The 19,499-nt window shown below is 46.5% G+C and overlaps 1 protein-coding gene across 5 annotated transcripts in view; it reads left to right on the top strand.

Moving 5' to 3' along the window:
• NFASC (neurofascin) overlaps positions 1-19,499 on the top strand; it is a 71,786-nt gene that overhangs the window by 21,400 nt on the left and 30,887 nt on the right. For 2 of the 5 annotated variants that reach the window (XM_083878567.1, XM_083878566.1), the window contains 9 exons: positions 518-553; positions 1,589-1,690; positions 3,429-3,626; positions 5,191-5,261; positions 7,141-7,363; positions 8,395-8,510; positions 9,662-9,866; positions 12,950-13,072; positions 14,538-14,711. In XM_083878567.1, coding sequence (XP_083734693.1) covers positions 518-553; positions 1,589-1,690; positions 3,429-3,626; positions 5,191-5,261; positions 7,141-7,363; positions 8,395-8,510; positions 9,662-9,866; positions 12,950-13,072; positions 14,538-14,711 — 1,248 coding nt within the window. The remainder of the gene's footprint in view (positions 1-517; positions 554-1,588; positions 1,691-3,428; positions 3,627-5,190; positions 5,262-7,140; positions 7,364-8,394; positions 8,511-9,661; positions 9,867-12,949; positions 13,073-14,537; positions 14,712-19,499) is intronic. The other 3 variants (XM_083878569.1, XM_083878568.1, XM_083878570.1) reach the window with 2 other exon arrangements.

Genomic DNA, 19,499 nt, shown 5'->3' with positions numbered 1-19,499 from the left:
TGTTGGTGTGCTGAGCAGTGGGATTGGTGCTGAGCAATGGGATTGGGGCTGAGCCAGCTCCTCCTGTCCCTCTGTGTCCCCTCTGTGTGTCCTCTTTGCAGCACAGGGAGGGACAAATCCACCCCATTCCCCATTTGTGCCACTGCAAGCTCTGCTTGGCAAACAGGGATTTATCACCCCCTGGCCCCCTCCAATTCCTGAGAATGCCACAACCTGTCAGTGCCCCTCCACAGCTGGAACAGGAATCTCAAATCCCAAATAATTCCCGTGGGTTTGATTTATTTCCCCTCCTCTCCCCTAATGCCTCATTAACCCCTCATCAGGCTGACATTTCCCTTTTGCCGCCAACCCCGAGTGTGGGTAAAGCAACGGAGGTCTCTGGGGGAAGGATTTTCCTGCTCTGCCTCCCAAACTGGATCAGTTCCCACTGAAATCTGGAACTTTATGTTTGCCAGGTGCTCCTTTGGCCACCCAAGCTTAAACTAACCCTGTTAACAAAAACTGTCTTACCTTGCAGCCATCCCCGCTAACCGGTCGAGAGAATTACCCAAAGGTAATTGTCACTAATTCGTCCCCTCCCTTTTATTTTCCACCTTGGCTTTTATTTTTCCCTCACCAGTAACTCCAAGAGAAAAGGGTGGCAAGCTGGAAAAACTGGGGGATGAAACTTCCAGGTTGTCCTTGAAGGAGCTGAAGCTCCAAGTCCTGCCCAAGTTGTCCTTGAAGGAATTGATTTTTCCAGGTAGTTTTTGACAGAGCTGAAGCTCCAAGTCCTCTCAAAGTTATTCTTGAAGGAGTTGATTTTTCCAGGTTGTCCTTGAAGGAGCTGGAGCTCCAAGTCCTGCTCAAACTGTCCTTGAAGGAGCTGATTTTTCCAAGTCCTGTCCAGATTGTCCTTGAAAACTCATCCAGATGGGTAGGAAGCTCCTGTTCCACCACATTTTGTGTCCCACAGTGGCAGCTCCTGACTGCACATTTTCCCTGTGCTTGAATATCCTGATGGGAAAAAAAAAAAACACAACCAAACCCTCATGGAATCCCTTAATTTTTACCTGGAATTTATTCCTGTGGTTGCATGAGCTGGGCCTTGTGACCAGATTTTAAAAAAAACAGGGAATTTCTATCAAATTTATGTTTCCACTGAGGTTTTGTGTCCTTTCTCTGCTGTTCATTTGCATTTCTCTGTGTAAGGTCACAAATCCCCCTAAACCAGCATGTGGTGCTTTCCCATCATTTTTTTTGGGGGGGAAAGTAGGATTTTTCTGGGAATTATAGGATTTTTTCCTGGGAAACGCAAAATTTTTTCTGGAAAGGCAGAGTTTTTCCTGGGGAAAGCAGGATTTTTTTCTGGGAAAGGCAGGATTTTTCCTGAAAAAACAGAATTTTTCCTGGGAAAGAGCAGGATTTCCAGCCAACACACCGTCAGAAATGACCACATTTATATTTTAAAAATCACCCTGGTCCCTTGAAGAGCTGAAGGACGTGGATTGTGCCCTGGAGCACATCCTGCCCATGGGACTGGGAGAGGTGGTGGGAACTAGGACTTGCTCCTGGGACAATTCCAGCCTCATTTATCCCATTCCAACAGAACGACCTGACCGCCCCCGGGACTTGGAGCTGACGGACCTGGCCGAGAGAAGCGTGAGGCTGACGTGGATCCCTGGAGATGACAACAACAGCCCCATCACAGGTCTGTCCTCCGGCCCCAAAATCCCCCTCCCTCTTCCCAGTGATGGGAAGATGGGAAAAATCCCTTCCCATCTGTGAAAAACACTTTCTTGGTAAATTTTAAGAAATGGGTTTAATAATAATAAAAAGAATAAGACAATTAGGCAACAGATTAAGCAAAAAGGAAGTACGGCCGGCCGGGTGACTTGGCATTCAGCAAAATCCACAACCTGCTCTTTCAGAGGCCTTCTTTATTTACCTTTTTTATTTCATCAGTGTGTTGAATATTCATATTTTTCCATAAAGTAGTTTCCATATTCCAGGAACTGTTTAGCATGGTCCCTCCTTGGGTCCGCCTTTTTAGAGCATGAGTGTTTTTAGGCTGTGTCTTCATTATCACCTCCAGCCTGGGCCTTGGTCTGTGCTTTCTTCAGGTGGTAGATGCTGACAGTTGGTGTATCAATAGCAGAGTCTTCTTTACATGTTCATTGGATGTTATCCCAACCAAACAGACAGTTTAAGCAATTACTATATCAACGACTACCACTATGCCTAATTTTCTTTACTAATGGCTGACGTTGTTGTACACCACAACAACACAGACTCCAAACATCAGAAGGCTTAAAATGACTCCTTTATTTTTGGGATGTGTCTCCCTTTTATACTATTCTCCACAGATCAATTTGATTGGTGACACAAAGGTAAAACCTCTTCAATCACATTGGTCAGAGCAGAGGGACATCAAAAAGCCCCTCCTAGGGACAGGAATGTAAACAAAGTTACAGTTACAAAAACATTTCTCCTGTTTACAGAAAATTTTGTGGGAAAAAAATTTCAGAAAACCAAAACACCTCAGGCACGAAACCAGAGCTACAAACAGACAGTTTAAGCATATTTTATCAATAGCAGGGTCTTCTTTACACGTTCACTGGATGTTATTCTGACCAAACAGACAGTTGCTATATCAACTATACCACTATACCACTATGCCTAATTTTCTTTACTAATAGCAGAAATAAAAACTTATATCCTTACCATGTTGGAGTCCAGGGCATGAGGAAAACCTCTCAAATTGCCCTGGGGGGACTGAGACCCTGGCTAGCACCCCAGGAAAGCATTGCCTTTGACCTCAGTCCATGGGTAAGTTGGACTTATGAATGAATTAAAACAACAAAGATTTAAAATAGATAGTAGTTTAGTTTGTCACAGGGTGAAATTTTGTAGTTTTGGGTTTTTAGAATGGGAGTGGATGAGGGCAAGATGGAGAATTTTGGGTGGTGCCTTAAGTTCTTCTTCTCCTTCGACTCCATCTTCTGCTGTGACAGTGGCACAAAAACATTAGCAAAATGTATTTGATGTAAAAATTGCATGTCTAGAATCCATAGTAATTATTGGCACAAAACTGTAAACAAATAGTACACTTTAAGAGTTAATTGGATGAGAAACTTTTAAAAGACCTTGAGCACTAAGCCCGGGGAGCATTTTTGGCAGCAGCGTTTTCCAGCGTGTAAAGCCTGGTGTTAGGCAGTGCACAGACCTTGAGACAAGTAATTCAATAAACATCTTTAAAGACTGAAGCTGCAAGTTCTATTCATCTTTTAAACCTCGGCACAGGACTTTGTAAGGAAAAGACCCCTAATTTGGGGGATTCCCAAAAACCAAGATTATGACAAAGTTATTAATCACACACATCTCGCGAAAAAGCCGATTTCACAGCACACACTTACAACACCATCCCAACCCTTCTTGCTCTTCCCCAGACTACATTGTCCAGTTTGAGGAGGACCGCCTGCAGCCAGGAATTTGGCACAACCACTCCAGGTACCCCGGGAGTGTCAACTCGGCCGTGCTCAGCCTCTCCCCGTACGTCAATTACCAATTCCGCGTGATCGCCGTCAACGATGTGGGCAGCAGTGTGCCCAGCCTGCCCTCCGAGCGCTACCAGACCAATGGGGCACGTGAGTTGTTTTTTTTCCCCTTTTCGGGATTGTTTGGGAATTCCTTGGAATCCGCCACTGTCCATGGAGATTCTCCCCCCACCCCGATCCCGGGAATTGGTTGGCGGTGGGATTTTGTGTGTGCGATTCTCGAGCTTGTGTGGTGACATCCTTCAGGGCAGCAAAAGGCAGAGATTTATGCAAAAGTCATTCATTTATTTAAAAAAACCCCCTGATTTTCCTTCTTTTCCTTAAAGGGAAGTCCCATGAAGGAATTTTCACGGAATTCTCAAGCCTGTGGGGTGACGTCCTTCAGGCCAGCAAAATGCAGAGATTTATCCAAAAGTAATTTATTTTTTAACAAGAAAACCCGATTTTCCTTCTTTTAATTAAAGGGAAGATTCCTAAAGGAATTCTCATGGAATTCTCAAGCCTGTGTGGAGATTCAGCAAAAGGCAGAAATTTATGCAAAAGTCACTCATTTTGTTATAGGAAAACCCGATTTACCTTCTTGTCCTTAAAGGGAAGATTCCTAAAGGAATTCTCATGGAATTCTCAAGTCTGTGTGGTGACAGCGGAGATTCAGTAAAACACATAGATTTATGCAAAAGTCACTCATTTTTTTTATAGGAAAACCCAATTTTCCTTCTTTTCTTTAAAGGGAAAATCCCTAAAGGAATTCTAATGGACTTCTCAAGTCTGTGTGGTGACAGCAGAGATTCAGCAAAACACAGAAATATATGCAAAAGTCACTTATTTATTATAGAAAACCTGGTTTTCCCCTTTTTCCTTAAAGGGAAGATTCCTGAAGGAATTATTCCAGCTTTTCAGGCTACAGGAAGCTCAGAAATCTGTAGGAAATTTAGACTCAAGTGCAAATATTATTAATGATTGGCTGCTGTTAAAGTTGGTCAATGGCATTGGGGTAGTGAGGCCCTGGCACAAATTATCCAGAAGAAATGTGGCTGGAACTGTCCGAGGCCGAGTTTAATGGGGCTTGGAGCAGCCTGGGATAGGGGAAGATGACCGTGCCCATGGCAGGGGGTGGAATTGTGTGATTTTAAGATCCCTTCCCACCCAAATTCCGTGACAAAAAGAACAAAACCAGCTCCAATCCACAACCAAGGCTCGAGTTTGTCTGCCCAGGGCTTTGCTCGGAGAATATTTGGGAAAATTTCACGGGAGAAATTCTCAGTAATCTGGGCAGTTCTGCTGCGTTTCTCCCTTTACCCATTCCAGGGAGGTTTTTGGAGGATCTGCTGGCATCTAGTGTTGGCTCCCGACAGTGCCTGCCGTGTTCCAGGCTCGAAGTGACAAACTCCGCTCCCTCTACAATGGTTTCCTTTCAGAGGTTTAGGACATTTAGGGGAACAAAAAAGAGCCTCCTAAATAAATGACCTGGTTTTGCAGAGGACTGAGAGTCTCGTGTCCCATTAACCTGAATGGGAACTTCTGGAAAAATCAGGCCATTAACTTCTGCCTTGGAAGGACTTTCGGCTTGCAGAGTTTTAACCACTCAGTGGTTGCTTTTTTTTTTTTTTGACATTGAAAAATTCATTCTTTTGGTTTTCGATGTGAATTTCAGGTCCTGAAATAAATCCAATGGGAGTTCAAGGGGCGGGGACCCAAAAAAACAACATGGAGATAACGTGGACTGTGAGTTCTCCTTGGATGCTTTTTGGGATGGAGTTGCAGGATAAGGGGGAATGGGTTCAGGGTGTCAGAGGGATAGATGGGATATTGGGAATAAATCCTTCCCTGGGAGGGTGAGGAGGGGCTGGGATGGAATTCCCAGAAAATCTGTGAACTGCCCCGTCCCTGGGAGTGTCCAACGCCAGGTTGGAGCAACCTGGGATCATGGAAGGTGTCCCAGCTCATGGGAGTGGAAGGGAATGGGATTTCAGATCCCTTCCAACCCAAACCATCCCAGGATTCCATGAATTTAAAAAAGCAGAAGGTACAAGAACGGCTTTTTTTGGTGCTGTGATAAAAAGAATAAATCAAAAAATTTAAAATAAAACAAGTCAAAGATGTGACGCCCAGAGATGCTGAATTCCAGACTCAGCTTCCCGAATTCAAGTCCTTGAGCAGCTCAGAGGATTTATGGAGCCGCCCCTGCTTTGCTCCCTGCACCAGCAGGTGTCAGCCACAAATCAGGGATGAGCTGCGAGGAGGAACAGCAGCAGGAACAGAGACTGGAATATGGGGACAGTGGATATGGGATATTTATTGTGTAACTCCATATTCTGCACATATTTGATTTATTTTATATAATGTATAGATAAGGAATCTGGGCTAGTGGAGGTGTCCCTGCCCATGGAAGGGGCCTGGAATTTAAATCCTTTTCAACCCAAACAGTCCCAGGAATAAAATCCTGGATTTTGTGAATGAAATTTCCTGGTCCTGCCTTGGCCCTGGAGGGCAAGAACTTCTGGAGGGCAAGAACTCCTTCTGCCTCTCCTTGGGAACAAAACCTTGCCCTCCTTTGGGATTTGCTGACAGAGCCTGGAATAAGACTCCACCACAGAGCAGAACTTTTGGATCTCTGTGGTGGAGAAACCCAATCTGTGATGTTGTAGTACACTACAACGACACAAAGACTCTGACTTCAGAAGGCTGAAATTGACTTCTTTATTTTCAGGAACTGTCCTTTTTTTTAATATTGTTTTACACTGACTAATTTGATTGGTGACAAGAAGACAAACTTCTTCAATCACATTGGTCAGACCAGAGGGACATCAAGAAGAAGTCCCTGTTGCTTTGATTTTTTAGCCTTCTGATGTTTTACATTTTTCTGCTGAATCTTTTTTTACACTTGTAACAAAAACAAAGAGTGAAATTTTGTAAATACACATTCCTTCCGGGGGCAGGAGAAATTGATGGACTTCTAAGTTGACCACTGGGGTCAGGGAGGTTTTGCTCTTGTCCCCCAATCCCTGAACAAATTCCAAATCCTATTTAAACCCCAAATCATAATAAACTTCCTCTTTCTCTTCTCACTTCTCCACTTGATGAGTGAGTGTGGTTGTTTTGTTTCCTCTAATGACAAGTCCCTCCTAGGGAAAAAATGTAAACAAATTTGCCGTTACTAAAACATGTTTCTTGTTTACAGAAAATTCTCTGGGAAAGGAATTTCAGAACCCAAAACATGTCAGGCATGTAACAGTGTCACTGGATGACACAAAAGAACTACGCTTACTCGTCAGGTTGAGAAGTGAGCAGAGAAAGAGGAAGTTTATTATGATTTGGGATTTATATAGGGTTTGGAATTTGTTCAGGGATTGGGGGACAAGAGTAACACTCCTCTGACCCCAGTGGTCAACTCAGAAGTCCATCAATTTCTCCTTCCCCCTGGATGGAAGATGTTGTTTACAAAACACCACTCTTTGTTTTTGTTACAAGCGCGAGAAAACTCCCGTAGAAATGAGAAACAATCAGAAGGGCTGAAAAAATCAAGACAACGAATCTTTCGGTTCATTATCATTTTCTTTTCCGCTTCCTCACTTTTCCCTCCTCTGTTTTGCTCTGCCTGAAGCCTCTGAATGCGACTCAGGCTTACGGGCCCAACCTGCGGTACATTGTGCGGTGGCGGCGGCGGGAGCCCCGCGGGAGCTGGCGCAACGAGACGGTGTGGGGCACGCGGCACGTGGTGTGGAACACGCCCATCTACGTCCCCTACGAGATCAAGGTGCAGGCTGTCAACGACTTCGGCAGGGCCCCGGAGCCCGACACCTACATCGGATATTCCGGGGAGGATTGTGAGTGGCCTTGGCGGCAGGCGGGGTTTTGGGGAGGGTTCCGTGCGAGGGTGAGGAGTGGCTGGGATGTGAGAGGGGCATGGCAGGATTTGGGGTAAAAATCTGGTTTTGGTTTTTGGACAAAGCTTGGAGGATCTGGAATAGTGGAAGGTGTCCCTGCTCGTGGCCATCTGAGCTGTGGAAGGTGTCCCTGTCCATTGTCATCTGGGATATGGGAGGTGTCCCCATCTGTGGCCACCTGGGCCATGGAAGATGTCCTTGCTCATGGTGACCTGGGCTATGGGTGATGTCCTTTCTTTTGGCCACCTGGGCTATGGGAGATGTCCCTGCTTGTGGCCACCTCAGCTGTGGAAGGTGTCCCTTTCCGTGGCCACCTGGGCTATGGAAAGTGTCCTTGCTCATGGTGACCTGGGCTATGGAAGGTATCCCCACCTATGCCCACCTGGGCTATAGGAGGTGTCCCTGTCTGTGGCCACCTGGGCCATGGAACGTGTCCTTGCTCATGGTGACCTGGGCTATGGGTGATGTCCTTTCTTTTGGCCACCTGGGCTATAGGAGATGTCCCTATCCATGGCTACCTTGGCTATGAGTGATGTCCTTTCTTGTGGCCACCTGGGCTATGGAAGATGTCCCCACCCATGGCCACCTGGGTTATGGGAAGGCATCCCTATCCAATTAAAAATACGGAAATTAGGTTTTTTTGGAACTTCAGGTCCAGCTTTGGGGCAGGTGAGGCAGGAAAGGGTTGGATGTGCTGGGATCCCTCACCTGGCGAGGGAGGTGAGCCAGACTCGTCCCTGCAGCAGGAATTTCCACTCGTAGTTGGATCAGGAGCATTCTCCTGATGGCTGGAGGAGTGAAATAAGATTTATTTTCTTCCCATGGAAGAGGGTGGAGCCATCGTGAGGCTGCTGCTCATGGGATTTGTGATGGGAAAAGCACAGCAGAGGGTGTCCAGCTGTCCATCTGTCCGAGCTCCAAGGTCATTCCAGTCTCGTAACGGCCATTCCGCTTTATCCCTGCCCGCCCAGATCCCAAGGCTGCGCCCACGGATGTCAGGATCAGAGTCTTAAACAGCACAGCCATAGCTCTGACCTGGACCCGGGTGCACCTGGACACCATCCAGGGACAGCTCAAGGAGTACCGAGTGAGCAAATCCCAAATTCCCCAATCCCAAATCCCAGCAATGACCATTAACACAGCTAAACCTCCCAAAAACTCCCAACTGCTTCCAAGGATGGAGCTGCTGGGTGTGGGGATGACATAAAATTTCCTTTGGTCACCAGGAGCCTTTGGGTTTGGGGCAGGAACCAAGAATTTGGGGCAGGAACCAAGGATTTGCTCTTTGGGGTGTCAGGATGAGGTTGGGGACGTCTCCTGTTGCTTCCTCTGGGCTTGGCTGCAGGGTTTGGGAAAGAAAACAAGGAGGGGTTGGGATGGTCCTGCCCACGAAGCAAAAGGGCTCTGAGGGAGTGACTCCATCCAGGTTAGGTTTTTTGTCATCCCCAAAATACTGACATCATTTTTTACTGATCAACAACCCCTGCAAAGCCTAAACCCATGATCAGGACTAACTGGATGCTAAAGCCAGTGTGGATCTGTGTTTTTCTGTTTTTTTCCAGGTTTAAATATTTAATATTTATCTGTCTTTCTGGACTTATATCTAATATTTAATATTTAATATTTGCTGCTGATGCACAGAGGATGGAGCCCTTCAAACCAAGCCAAACCTTGAGCAGGACCCTTCCCTGGGTGTTAAAAACCCAAAACTGGGTGTTAAATTCCCAAAACCTCCTCCTATCCAGCAAAGAATCCCTGCATTCCCAATCCGATCATCTGCTAGCTCTACTTTTCCTGATTCTGGGGGATTTTCTGAATGGATTCTCGTTTCTGCATAAAATAGGATTTACAGCCAGGAGCTCTAATGGGAGATTTCCCAAATTCAGGCTTTTGTTTTGGTGCCTGGGTGTGTCCCACCTTTCCTTGTCGACCACTGCTCCGAGTGGAAAGGGAGAATCACTCGGATTTTAATCCTTGGGAATTAGGAACATCTTTAGTCTGAGCTCAATGGTTCTGCTCTGTGTTTTGGGAATCTTTTAACCCCCTGCTCAGCCTCTCCCTCGGGTAACACCCCCAATTTTCCTCATGGAGCTTCACTAATTCCTCTAAAAACTTCCACAGCGACGAGCCGCCCTTAGAGGCAAAATTCTGCTTTTTAACATCTAAAAACCCCCAGAAAAAAAAAAAAGTGATTAAACAGGAAAAAAAAGCTTCACCTGGCCCACCTGTTTCTTGAAGGCCTATTTCTGGAGGGACAGCAGCTTGCTGAAGAACCTGTGGGTCTCCAAAAAACGTCAGTTTGTGAGTTTTCCTGGGGACCGCAACCGGGGCACCGTGTCCCGTCTGTTCCCTTACAGCAACTACAAGCTGGAGATGGTGGTCACCAATGGCCGTGGGGACGGGCCCCGCAGCGAAACCAAGGAATTCCCCACCCCTGAAGGAGGTACGTCCCCACAAGGAGTGAAGGTTTTGTCTTCTTTTTCTCCTCCAAGGTGCAGGATTAATTTGTGGGAGTCGAAGTTTTCAAGTTTGGAGTTGGATGTTTATTATTTATCTATTTACGGGCTCATGAGGCGTGAACTCTGTCACTAGATGGACACGGAAAAACCACACTCACCCCTCAGGCTGTGAGACAAGAAAGAAAAAAAAGCAAGTTTATTTGGGTTTAGGGTTTAAATAGGGTTTGGGCTTTGACCAGCGATTGGGGAACAAGGTTGACACCTCTCCGACCCCACTGGTCAAACCAGAAGTCCATCAGTTTGTCCTTCCCCCTGGAAAGGAATGTATTATTTACAAAACATCACTCTCTGTTTATGTCACAAGCGTGAGAACTCTAGTACAGAAATGTAAAAACATCAGAAGGCTGAAAAAATCAGGGTGAAAAAGCTCTAACTAGCAAGTCAGAGAAATGAGGTGAAATGGAGCACCTCTGACTCTTTCCAAGGTTATTTAAGTGACAATTACCCGATAACGAGGTGATACCTCTATTATTTATACTTTTGACCCAGTAATGACCACCCAAGGCCTGCAATGGGGACCTCTTTCACCCAGTTACAGAAAACCACTCAAACTCATGAAGAAGGAAGAAGAAGGTGAAGAAGAAGGACACAGAAAACGCCCCAAATCCTCCATCTTGCCCCATGAATCGCTATATACTAAACCCCCAAATTCTAAATTTTTCACCCTGTGAGATCACACAGTGCTATTCAAACTGCACACCCATAAATTCAGTGCCTCCACTCAATTTTAGAACCCGGTTCCACGGCCTCAAGTCAAATTTAATGCCTGCTTGAGGGTCAGTTCCCCTCAGCTCAGAAAGGCTGAAATTTTCATCCTCCAACAGGGTTCCAACGCACAGGGAAATTTTTCCCTGCTGGGAGAGGTTTGGGTGGAGCAGATCCAACGAGCTGACTCCTTCAACATTCCCAAAAAATCCCTGTCAGGTGCTCTGGACGCCTCAACCAAGGAGATTTTGGGCTGAAGCAGAGAAATATTTGCAAAACCCTTTCCTAGGCACAGCCCTGTGCCCTTGATTTGCTGCCTGAGCCGTAAACGTCCCCAAGCCGTGGTTTGGATCCAAGGGTTGGATCCATCCTGGAAAAAGGCAGGAAAACCTTCCCAGGACCTTCAGGACTCACTGATTCCTCTGCCAGGCTTTTAAGGCGAGATCACCTCGTTCTTTGTGTCAAGGATGAACTTGAGGGTTTAATTTTATCACTGGCACATGAGCTATTTATAGACACCGCCGATAATTCCGAGCTGGAGCTGCAATTCCAACAGCTGGAAGTGACTTTTCCTGCAGTGCAGGAGGGAGTTCGGGCACAGAAGGTCACAAAAAATGCAAGAAAAGATTTGCAAGTCTTGTCTCAAAGTATTTTGGGGTCTCCCCTTTTCTCTTCCTCCCCATCCCATCCCGGCGTCTCTTTTCCTTCACAATTCCTTGGGAAAAATCCTAATTTTTAAAAGATTTTCTGTGGATTATTGAAGTTGTTTCAGGAGAAAGGGTTCAATTCCTGTAGGTTTTGCAGGCAGGGGCATTGTGATCCTGTTTCTGGAGGATTTGGGGTGGCTTTGGACATTTGGGGTGATGATAAGGACATTTGGGTGGTGTTAATTAATAATTACAGCGGATTTTATTCTTATCTGGGGAAAATGTGGATTTTAATTTTTCCTGTGCCACCAAGCCCTTGTATTGACTCCGACTGACATTGAGGAGGCTGAAGGATATCCTGAACAACTAAAAATAAATCCCCCAGCTCTCCCATCTCTCTTCCCCCAATTAAGACACCGCAATTAGGAGGAAATCAGGAGAATAATTTAACTCCTGGCTGGATAATTCTTTCCTTCCTTCAGTAGTTAAAGCAGCGACAATCCCAAAAGTTCCTTAGAGTGAGGAGCAGTGAGCAGATCTGGGGGGGATCTCTGGAATTCCATTTCCCAGATATTTTTTTGGGATAAGAAAAGCCATTTCTGGGTGTTCTAAGAGAGGAATCTTTGGGATGAAAACCTGGGAAGATTGGGAAATTTGTTCCCAACAGGCAGATACGGGGCTGAAGCAAAGAGAATTTTTTTGGGATATTTAGTGCTTTTCTAAGAGAGAAATCTGTGGGATGAAAACTTCAAAGGTCAGGAAATTTGGGTCCTAGAGAAGTGGAGCTGGAGTTAAAGAGAAGTTTTTGGGATATTTTTGGTTTCGGGATATTTTGGGATTTTCTTTTGAGAGAAATCTTTGGGATGAGTGGAGCATGTGTAAGGAAGGTCAGGAAATTTGGGTCTGAAAGGAGAAGCAGGGCTGCAGTGAAGGGAAGTTTTTGAGATATTTTTGTGCTTCTAAGGGAGAAATTTTGGGGCTGAAAACCTTGGGATGGGAGAAGTGAGGGTAAGGAATGTTGGGAAATTTGTTCCCAACAGGCAGATATGGGGCTGGAGTGAAGAGAAAGTTTTGGGATACTTATTGCTCTTTTAAGAGACAAATCTGTGGGATGAAAACTTTGAAGATCAGGAAATTTGGGTCCAAGAGAAGTGGAGCTGGAGTTAAAGAGAAGTTTTTGGGATATTTTTGTGCTTCTGAGAGAAATCTTTGGGATGAGTGGAGGGTGTGTAAGGAAGGTCAGGGAATTTGGGTCTGAGAGGCAAAGTAGGGCTGGAGTGAAAAGAAGTTTTTGGGATACTTTTTGTGCTTCTAAGGAAGAAATTTTTGGGATGAAAACCTCGGGATGGGAGGGGATGTAAGGAAGGCTGGGAAGTTTGGGTCCAACAGGATAAGTGGGGCTGGAGCTGCATTCCAGCTCTTCTTTCATAGCCTTGCTGGAGGATCCCACAGGATTTGGATCCCACCAGAGCTGCTCCACTTTTCCTCCCTGCTGAAAACCCCACCTGACTCAGGGTTTTTGGGATAAATCCTTGTGTGATCCACTTGAGGCATGTCTGTGCGGGAATTTTGGCGTGGCCCAGCCCGTGGTGGGTGCGGCAGCATGAGATTTGTTACCCTGTGTGTTTTCTCTCCTCTCTCCTCTCTTCTCCAAGTGCCCAGCTCCCCCAGGTACCTGCGGATCCGACAGCCCAACCTGGAAATCATCAACCTGGAGTGGGATCACCCCGAGCATCCCAACGGGATCATCACGGGATACACCCTCCGGTACCACCCCTGTATGTCCCACGTCTCCTTCCTGCTGATAAATCAGAAATCCTTCCCTTCCTGGTTTTGGCCAGGGCAGGGAGATCCGTGAGGAACTGAGGACTTCAATGGTGGGACAAACTGGTGTTGGGAGGGGTCCTGGACGTCTGCAGGGTGAGGTGGTGGGTGCTCAGCAGCTCCCCAGGCTGAATTTTTGAAAGGAAATTTGGTTTTATCTCAGATTTAGGATGATTTTAGGTGCAGCCTGAGGCATTTTTGTATGCACACCCAAATGCAAGTTGGATTGAGGTGATGCTCAGAATGTTCCTGAGCGTTCTCTGCCCACCTGAAGATCCCTGAGCCTCCTCTGCCCACCTGAATGTCCCTGAGCCTCCTCTGCCCACCTGAAGGTCCCCCCCCAGCAGGTCCCCAGCTCGGCTGTCCCCAAGGGCCCCAAACTGGGTGTATTGAACATCTCTGAGCCCCTCAGTGACCCCACAGAGCCTCTCCAGGGTGAGGGGACAAGCTGGGGACATCTGCACTTAATCAAGGCAGGGGTGGGTGGTCAGCAGCTCCCCAGACTCAATTTTTGAGGGAAAATCAGCTGGATCTTGGATTTTTAGGTGCAGCCAGAGTTGTTTTCATGCTCATCCAAACACAAGGTTTAGGAAGTGACACCTCAAAGCCTGGGGCAGTTGACAGCACCTGAAGGTCACCCCAAGCAGATCCCCAAGCCAAGGCTGTCACCAAGAGCCCCAACCCAGAAGTGTTCTGGAGCAGCAACAGCTCTGAGCCCCAGGGTGACCTCAGAGACCCTCCAGGGGGAGACGGATGAGCTGGACACCCTAGGAATTCCTGGCCCAGGCTGATGGGACAGCCAAAGAATGGAATCAAGGAATCCAAAATACCAGGAGTGCAGGACACTGATGGTCGCTGAGAGGTGGAGGTGGCCAAATGCTGCAGTAAAAAATCCAACGGAGGTGGCCTGGGGACTGTCCCCTGCTCCAGGGAACCTCCTGGCTGTCCCCAAGGTGGGGACATCCCTCCTGTGCCCTGGAGCTGGAGGGTATTGCCTGAATTTATGTTTTATACCAAAAGAGGGCAGGGTGAGCTGGGATTCTGGAAGGAATTCCTCATTGGAAATGCTCGCACAGAGGTTGTGGATGCTCCTGTATACCTGGAAGGGCCCAAGATCAGCTTAGAGCCACCTGGGATGGTGGAACTGGTTGAGCTGGACACCCCAGGAATTCCTGGCCCGAACTGATGGGGAAAGGGATGAGGTGGACACCCCAGGAATTCCCAGATCAGGCTGATGGAGTGAGGGATGAGCTGGACATCCCAGGAATTCCCAGCCCAGGCTGATAGGGTAAAGGGTGAGCTGGGCACCCCAGGAATTCCTGGCCCAGGCTGAGGGATGAGTTGGACACCCTAGCAATTCCTGGCCCAGGCTAAGGGATGAGCTGGACACCCCAGGAATTCCCGTTTTTCCCTCTGCAGTTAACGGGACACGGACGGGCAGGACGGTGGTGGAGAACCTGTCCCCCAACCAGACGAGGTTCACTCTGCAGAGGTCAGACCCCATCTCCCGCTATCGCTTCGTGCTCCGTGCCCGCACACAGGTGGGAGAGGGAGAGGCCCTGGTAGAGGAGTCGCCGGCGCTGCTGGATGAAGGTAAGGGCAGCACCCAGCTTTGACTGTGGGGACAGGATGTGGCAAAGCCAAAAAACAGCATTGTGACAGGCCATGGGACAGTCAAAAAATGGCATTGTGACAAGATGTGGCAAACCCCAAAAATGGCATAAAGGCAGGCCATGACAAATCTCAAAAATGTCATTGTGACAGGCCATATGGGATTTTGGGATAGCCCAAAAATGGCATTGTGGCAGGCCATGGGACAGTCAAAAAATGACATTGTGGCAGGCCATGGAACAGCCAAAAAATGGCATTGTGACAAGATGTGGCAACACAAAAAATGGCATTGTGATGGTATGTGGCAAACCCCAAAAATGTTATCATGACAGGCCATGGGACAGCCCAAAAATGGCATCCTGACAGGACGTCACAAACCCCCAAAATGGCATAAAGACAGGCCATGACAAATCTCAAAAATGTCATTGTGACAAGCCATATGGGATTTTGGGATAGCCCAAAAATGGCATTGTGGCAGGTCATGGGAGAGCCAGAAAATGGCATTGTGATGGGATGTGACAAACCCCAAAAATGTTATCACAACAGGCCATGGGACAGCCCAAAAGTGGCATTGTGGCAGGTGTGACAAATCCCAAAAATGGCATAAAGACAGGCCATGACAAATCTCAAAAATGTGACCATGACAAGCCATGGAACAGCCAAAAAATGTCATCGTTACAGGATTTGACAAATCCCAAAAAATGTTATCATGACAGGCCATGGGACAGCCCAAAAGTGGCATTGTGATAGGTGTGACAAATCCCAAAAATGGCATCGTGACAGACCACGGGACAGCCCAAAAATGGCATTGTGGCAGGATGTCGCAAACCCCAAAAATGGCATCGTGACAGGCCATGGCAAACCCAAAAATGGAATCAGGGAATCCAAAAAACCGGGAGCTCAGAACAATGATCAGCCACTGAGAGGTGGAGATGGCCAAATGCTGCAGTAAAAAACCCAACTGAGTCGGACAGACCTGAGGACTGTCCTGTGCTCCTGGCTGTCCCCAAGGTGGGGACATCCCTCCTGTGCCCTGGAGCTGGAGGGTATTGCCTGAATTTATGTTTTATACCAAAAGAGGGCAGGGTGAGCTGGGATTCCGGAAGGATTTCCTCATTGGAAATGCTCGCACAGAGGTTGTGGATGCTCCTGCATCCCTGGAAATGTCCAAGGTCATCTTGGAGCCACCTGGGATGGTGGAAGTGTCCCTGGATGGGACTGGATGAGATTGAAGGTCCTTTCCAACCCGAACCAATCCATGATTTTGGGGACTCGCTCTCCTTGTGCTGAAGGTGAAGCTCTGGTTCGCCCCTCTGTTTTTCTGTGTGAGCTCAACAGGGGCAGCTTTGGGGGATTTTTGTGTGCAGGGACCTCAGTGCCACCTCCTTGTCACCCCATAGGTGTCACTTGGCCCTAAAAGCCTCCAGAGCCTCCATCTCATAATCAGAAAAATTCCTGGTGCCACCTCCCTGTTACCCCACGGGTGTCATCCAACCCTAATAAAAGCCTCCAGAGCTCCAACCCCAACTCTATAACCAAAAAAGCTCCTGGTGCCACCTCACTGTCACCCCGCCGGTGTCACCCGACCCTTAAATCCTCCAGAGCCCCAGTCTTGGCCCCATAATCAAATAAAATTCCCAGTGCCACCTCCCTGACACCCTCATGGGTGTCACCCAAACCTAAAAGCCTCTAGAGCTCCAACCTCAACCCCACAATTAGAAAAACTCCTGGTGCCATTTCCTTGTCACCCCACAGATGTCACCCAACTCTACAAATCTCCAGAGCCCCAATCTCGGCCCCATAATCAGATAAAATTCCCAGTGCCACCTCCCTGACACCTTCACCAATGTCACCCAACCCTAAAAGCTTCCAGAGCCTCAATCTCGGCCCCATAATCAGATAAAATTCTTAATGCCATTTCCCTGTCACCCCATGGGTGTCACTCAACCTTAAAAGCCTCCAGAGCTTCAATCTCAATCCCATAACCAGAAAAAACTCCTGGTGCCACTTCCTTGTCACCCCATAGATGTCACCCAACTCTACAAATCTCCAGAGCCCCAGTCTCGGCCCCATAATCAGATAAAACTCCCGTTGTGGAACATCCATCAAATTTAAGTGCAATTTCTGGAGCCCTGAGGAAACCAAGGGTGTCTCTCTGCCCTCTTTAAGCTCGTCTGACAGAGCTGGGATTGGGTTAGAGCTGAGATTTAATGGGGTTTTCTCTCCTTCCCTCCATCCCCCATCCCCGCTAATGGCTCTGAGTGCGGAAAGCGATTCCTGCCCAGATCCAGTGGGAATAAAACCATTCCCGACACCCCTCGGGTGGGATCCAGCAAAATTTATTGGATGGAGGGGAGAAAACAGCCAAGGGAAACACGAGAGGGGCCTGGAATTGATTTAAAAGGAATTGGGAGAGCTCAGGGGTTGGATTGAAGACGAAAACTGAATATTTTTAGCTGGTTCAGACCAGAAATTTGGACACTGATAATACCAAGATGGCAGTTGTAGCATATAATTTTTAAATTTTTATATTTATATATAAAAATATATCTATAATTTTAATTTTATAATTCTAATTTTATATTTAAAATTAGAATATATATTATAATATTATAATATATTATAATTATAGATAGTTGTTATTATATAAATATATAATAATTAATAATATATAGTAAGATACATTAAATAATGCCATAATATATAATATATTATATGATATATAATTTATTTTTAAATTATATATTTTAATTGATTTGGATCAGTTTCATCTATTTGAAAATACCAGGTGTTGCCCAAAACTGCTGGACAAGATAAGGAACCCCCCTCTGTGGGGTTTGGGGTGAGGATGTGGTGCCCGGTGCTGCCAAAAAAGACCAAGTTTGGCTGTCAAAAAGCAAATAAATATAAAACTTAAGCAATTTACTCCCACATGGCAGAAATTTGCCCTCCAAACACAAGCAAAACAGGTGAATTTTGCTCACTTCGATGGGACTCCTGCCAAGCTGAGGGAAGATGAGGCTGGAATTTAGGGAAAATAAGCAGATTAAGGAAATTAAATCCATTAACATGCTCTGGAGAGGTTTTCTGCTCCCCAGGCTCCTCCAGTTTTAAATCACGTGGGATGAGCAAGGAAAACCGAGGAGAAATTCGTTGTCAAAACCGGTTTGTTGGGATTAGACCCAAAACAACCCGCTTAAATACTCGGTTTAACCATTGTCACCTCTGGCCCTTCTTGGGTGTTGAACCTGGACCCTGGTGTGGTTTATCCCAGATTCCCTGATTCCTGGTTTATCCCTGACTCCTGGTTTATCCCTAATTCCATGGCTTGGTTTAACATTGATTTCTGGTTTATCCCAGAGTCCCTGGCATGATTTAACCCTGATTGCTGGTTTAACCCTGATTGCTGGTTTGTCCTGAATTCCCTGATGTGGTTTATCCCAGATTCCTGGTTTATCCCAGACTCCTGGATTCCAGGGGCTGTCCTATGTTGGATTTAATACCATTTTCCCCCCTCTCTCCTCTCTCCAATGACTCCGAGTGACCTGGAGGTGCATTGTGGTTATTTGATAAATTAGTGTGTTTCTCTCTTCCCTCTTTCTCTGTATTTTCCCATTTCCCCCCCTTTTTCTCTCCATTTTCCCATTTTCCCCCCTCTCTCTGATGATTCTGAGTGTCCTGGCAGTGTATTGGGGTTGTTTGATAAATTCCTGTGTTTTTCTCTTCCCTGCTTCTCTCCATTTTCCCATTTTCCCTCTTTTTCTCTCCATTTTCCCATTTTTCCATCTCTCTTTGGTGACTCTGAGTGTCCTGGCACAGAGTTGGGGTTGTTTGATAAATTCCTGTGTTTTTCTCTCCCCTCTTTCTCTCCATTTTCCCATTTTCCCTTTTTTTCTCTCCATTTTCCCATTTTTCCATCTCTCTTTGGTGACTCTGAGTGTCCTGGTGGTGTGTTGGGGTTGTTTGATAAATTCCCGTGTTTTTCTCTTCCCTCTTTCTCTCCATTGTCCCATTTTTCCCCCTTTTTCACTCAATTTTCCCATTTCCCCCTCTTTTCTCTCAATTTTCCCATTTTCTCTCCTCTCTCTGATGATTCCGAGTGTTCTGGTGTTGTATTGGGGTTGTTTGATAAATTACCATGTTTTTCTCTTCCCTTTTTCACTCCATTTCCCCCTTTTTCTCTCCATTTTCCCATTTTTCCATCTCTCTCTGATTATTCTGAGTGTCTGGGTGGGATTTTGGGGTTGTTTGATACATTCCCATGTTTTTCCCCCTTTTTCTCTCCATTTTCCCATTTTTCCCCCTTTTTCTCTCCGTTTTCCCCATTTCCCCCCTCTCTTAGATGACTCCGAGTGTCCTGGCAGGGTGTTGGGGTTGTTTGATAAATTCCTATGTTTTTCTCTTCCCTTTTCCTCTCCGTTTTCCCATTTTCCCCCTTTTTTCTCTCCGTTTTCCCATTTTTCCTCCTTTTCTCTCCGTTTTCCCATTTTTCACCCTCTCTCTCCTCTCTCCGATGACTCTGAGTGTCCTGGTGGTGTGTTGGGGTTGTTTGATAAATTCCTTTTCTCTTGTTTTATAAATTCCTTTTCTCTTCCCTCTTTCTCTCCATTTTCCCATTTCCCTCCTATTTTCTCTCAATTTTCCCATTTTTCCCCCTTTTCTCTCCCTTTTCCCATTTTCCCCCCTCTCTCTGATGATTCCGAGTGTCCTGATGGTGCGTTGCGGTTGCTTGATAAATTCCTGTGTTTTTCTCTTCCCTCTTTCTCTCCA

This window comes from Zosterops lateralis, assembly GCF_965231275.1.
Source record: "Zosterops lateralis genome assembly, chromosome: 26".
NCBI classification, from domain to species: Eukaryota; Metazoa; Chordata; class Aves; order Passeriformes; family Zosteropidae; genus Zosterops; species Zosterops lateralis.
Note: the sequence above shows the minus strand (reverse complement) of the source record. Positions and strands in the feature narration are given on the sequence as shown.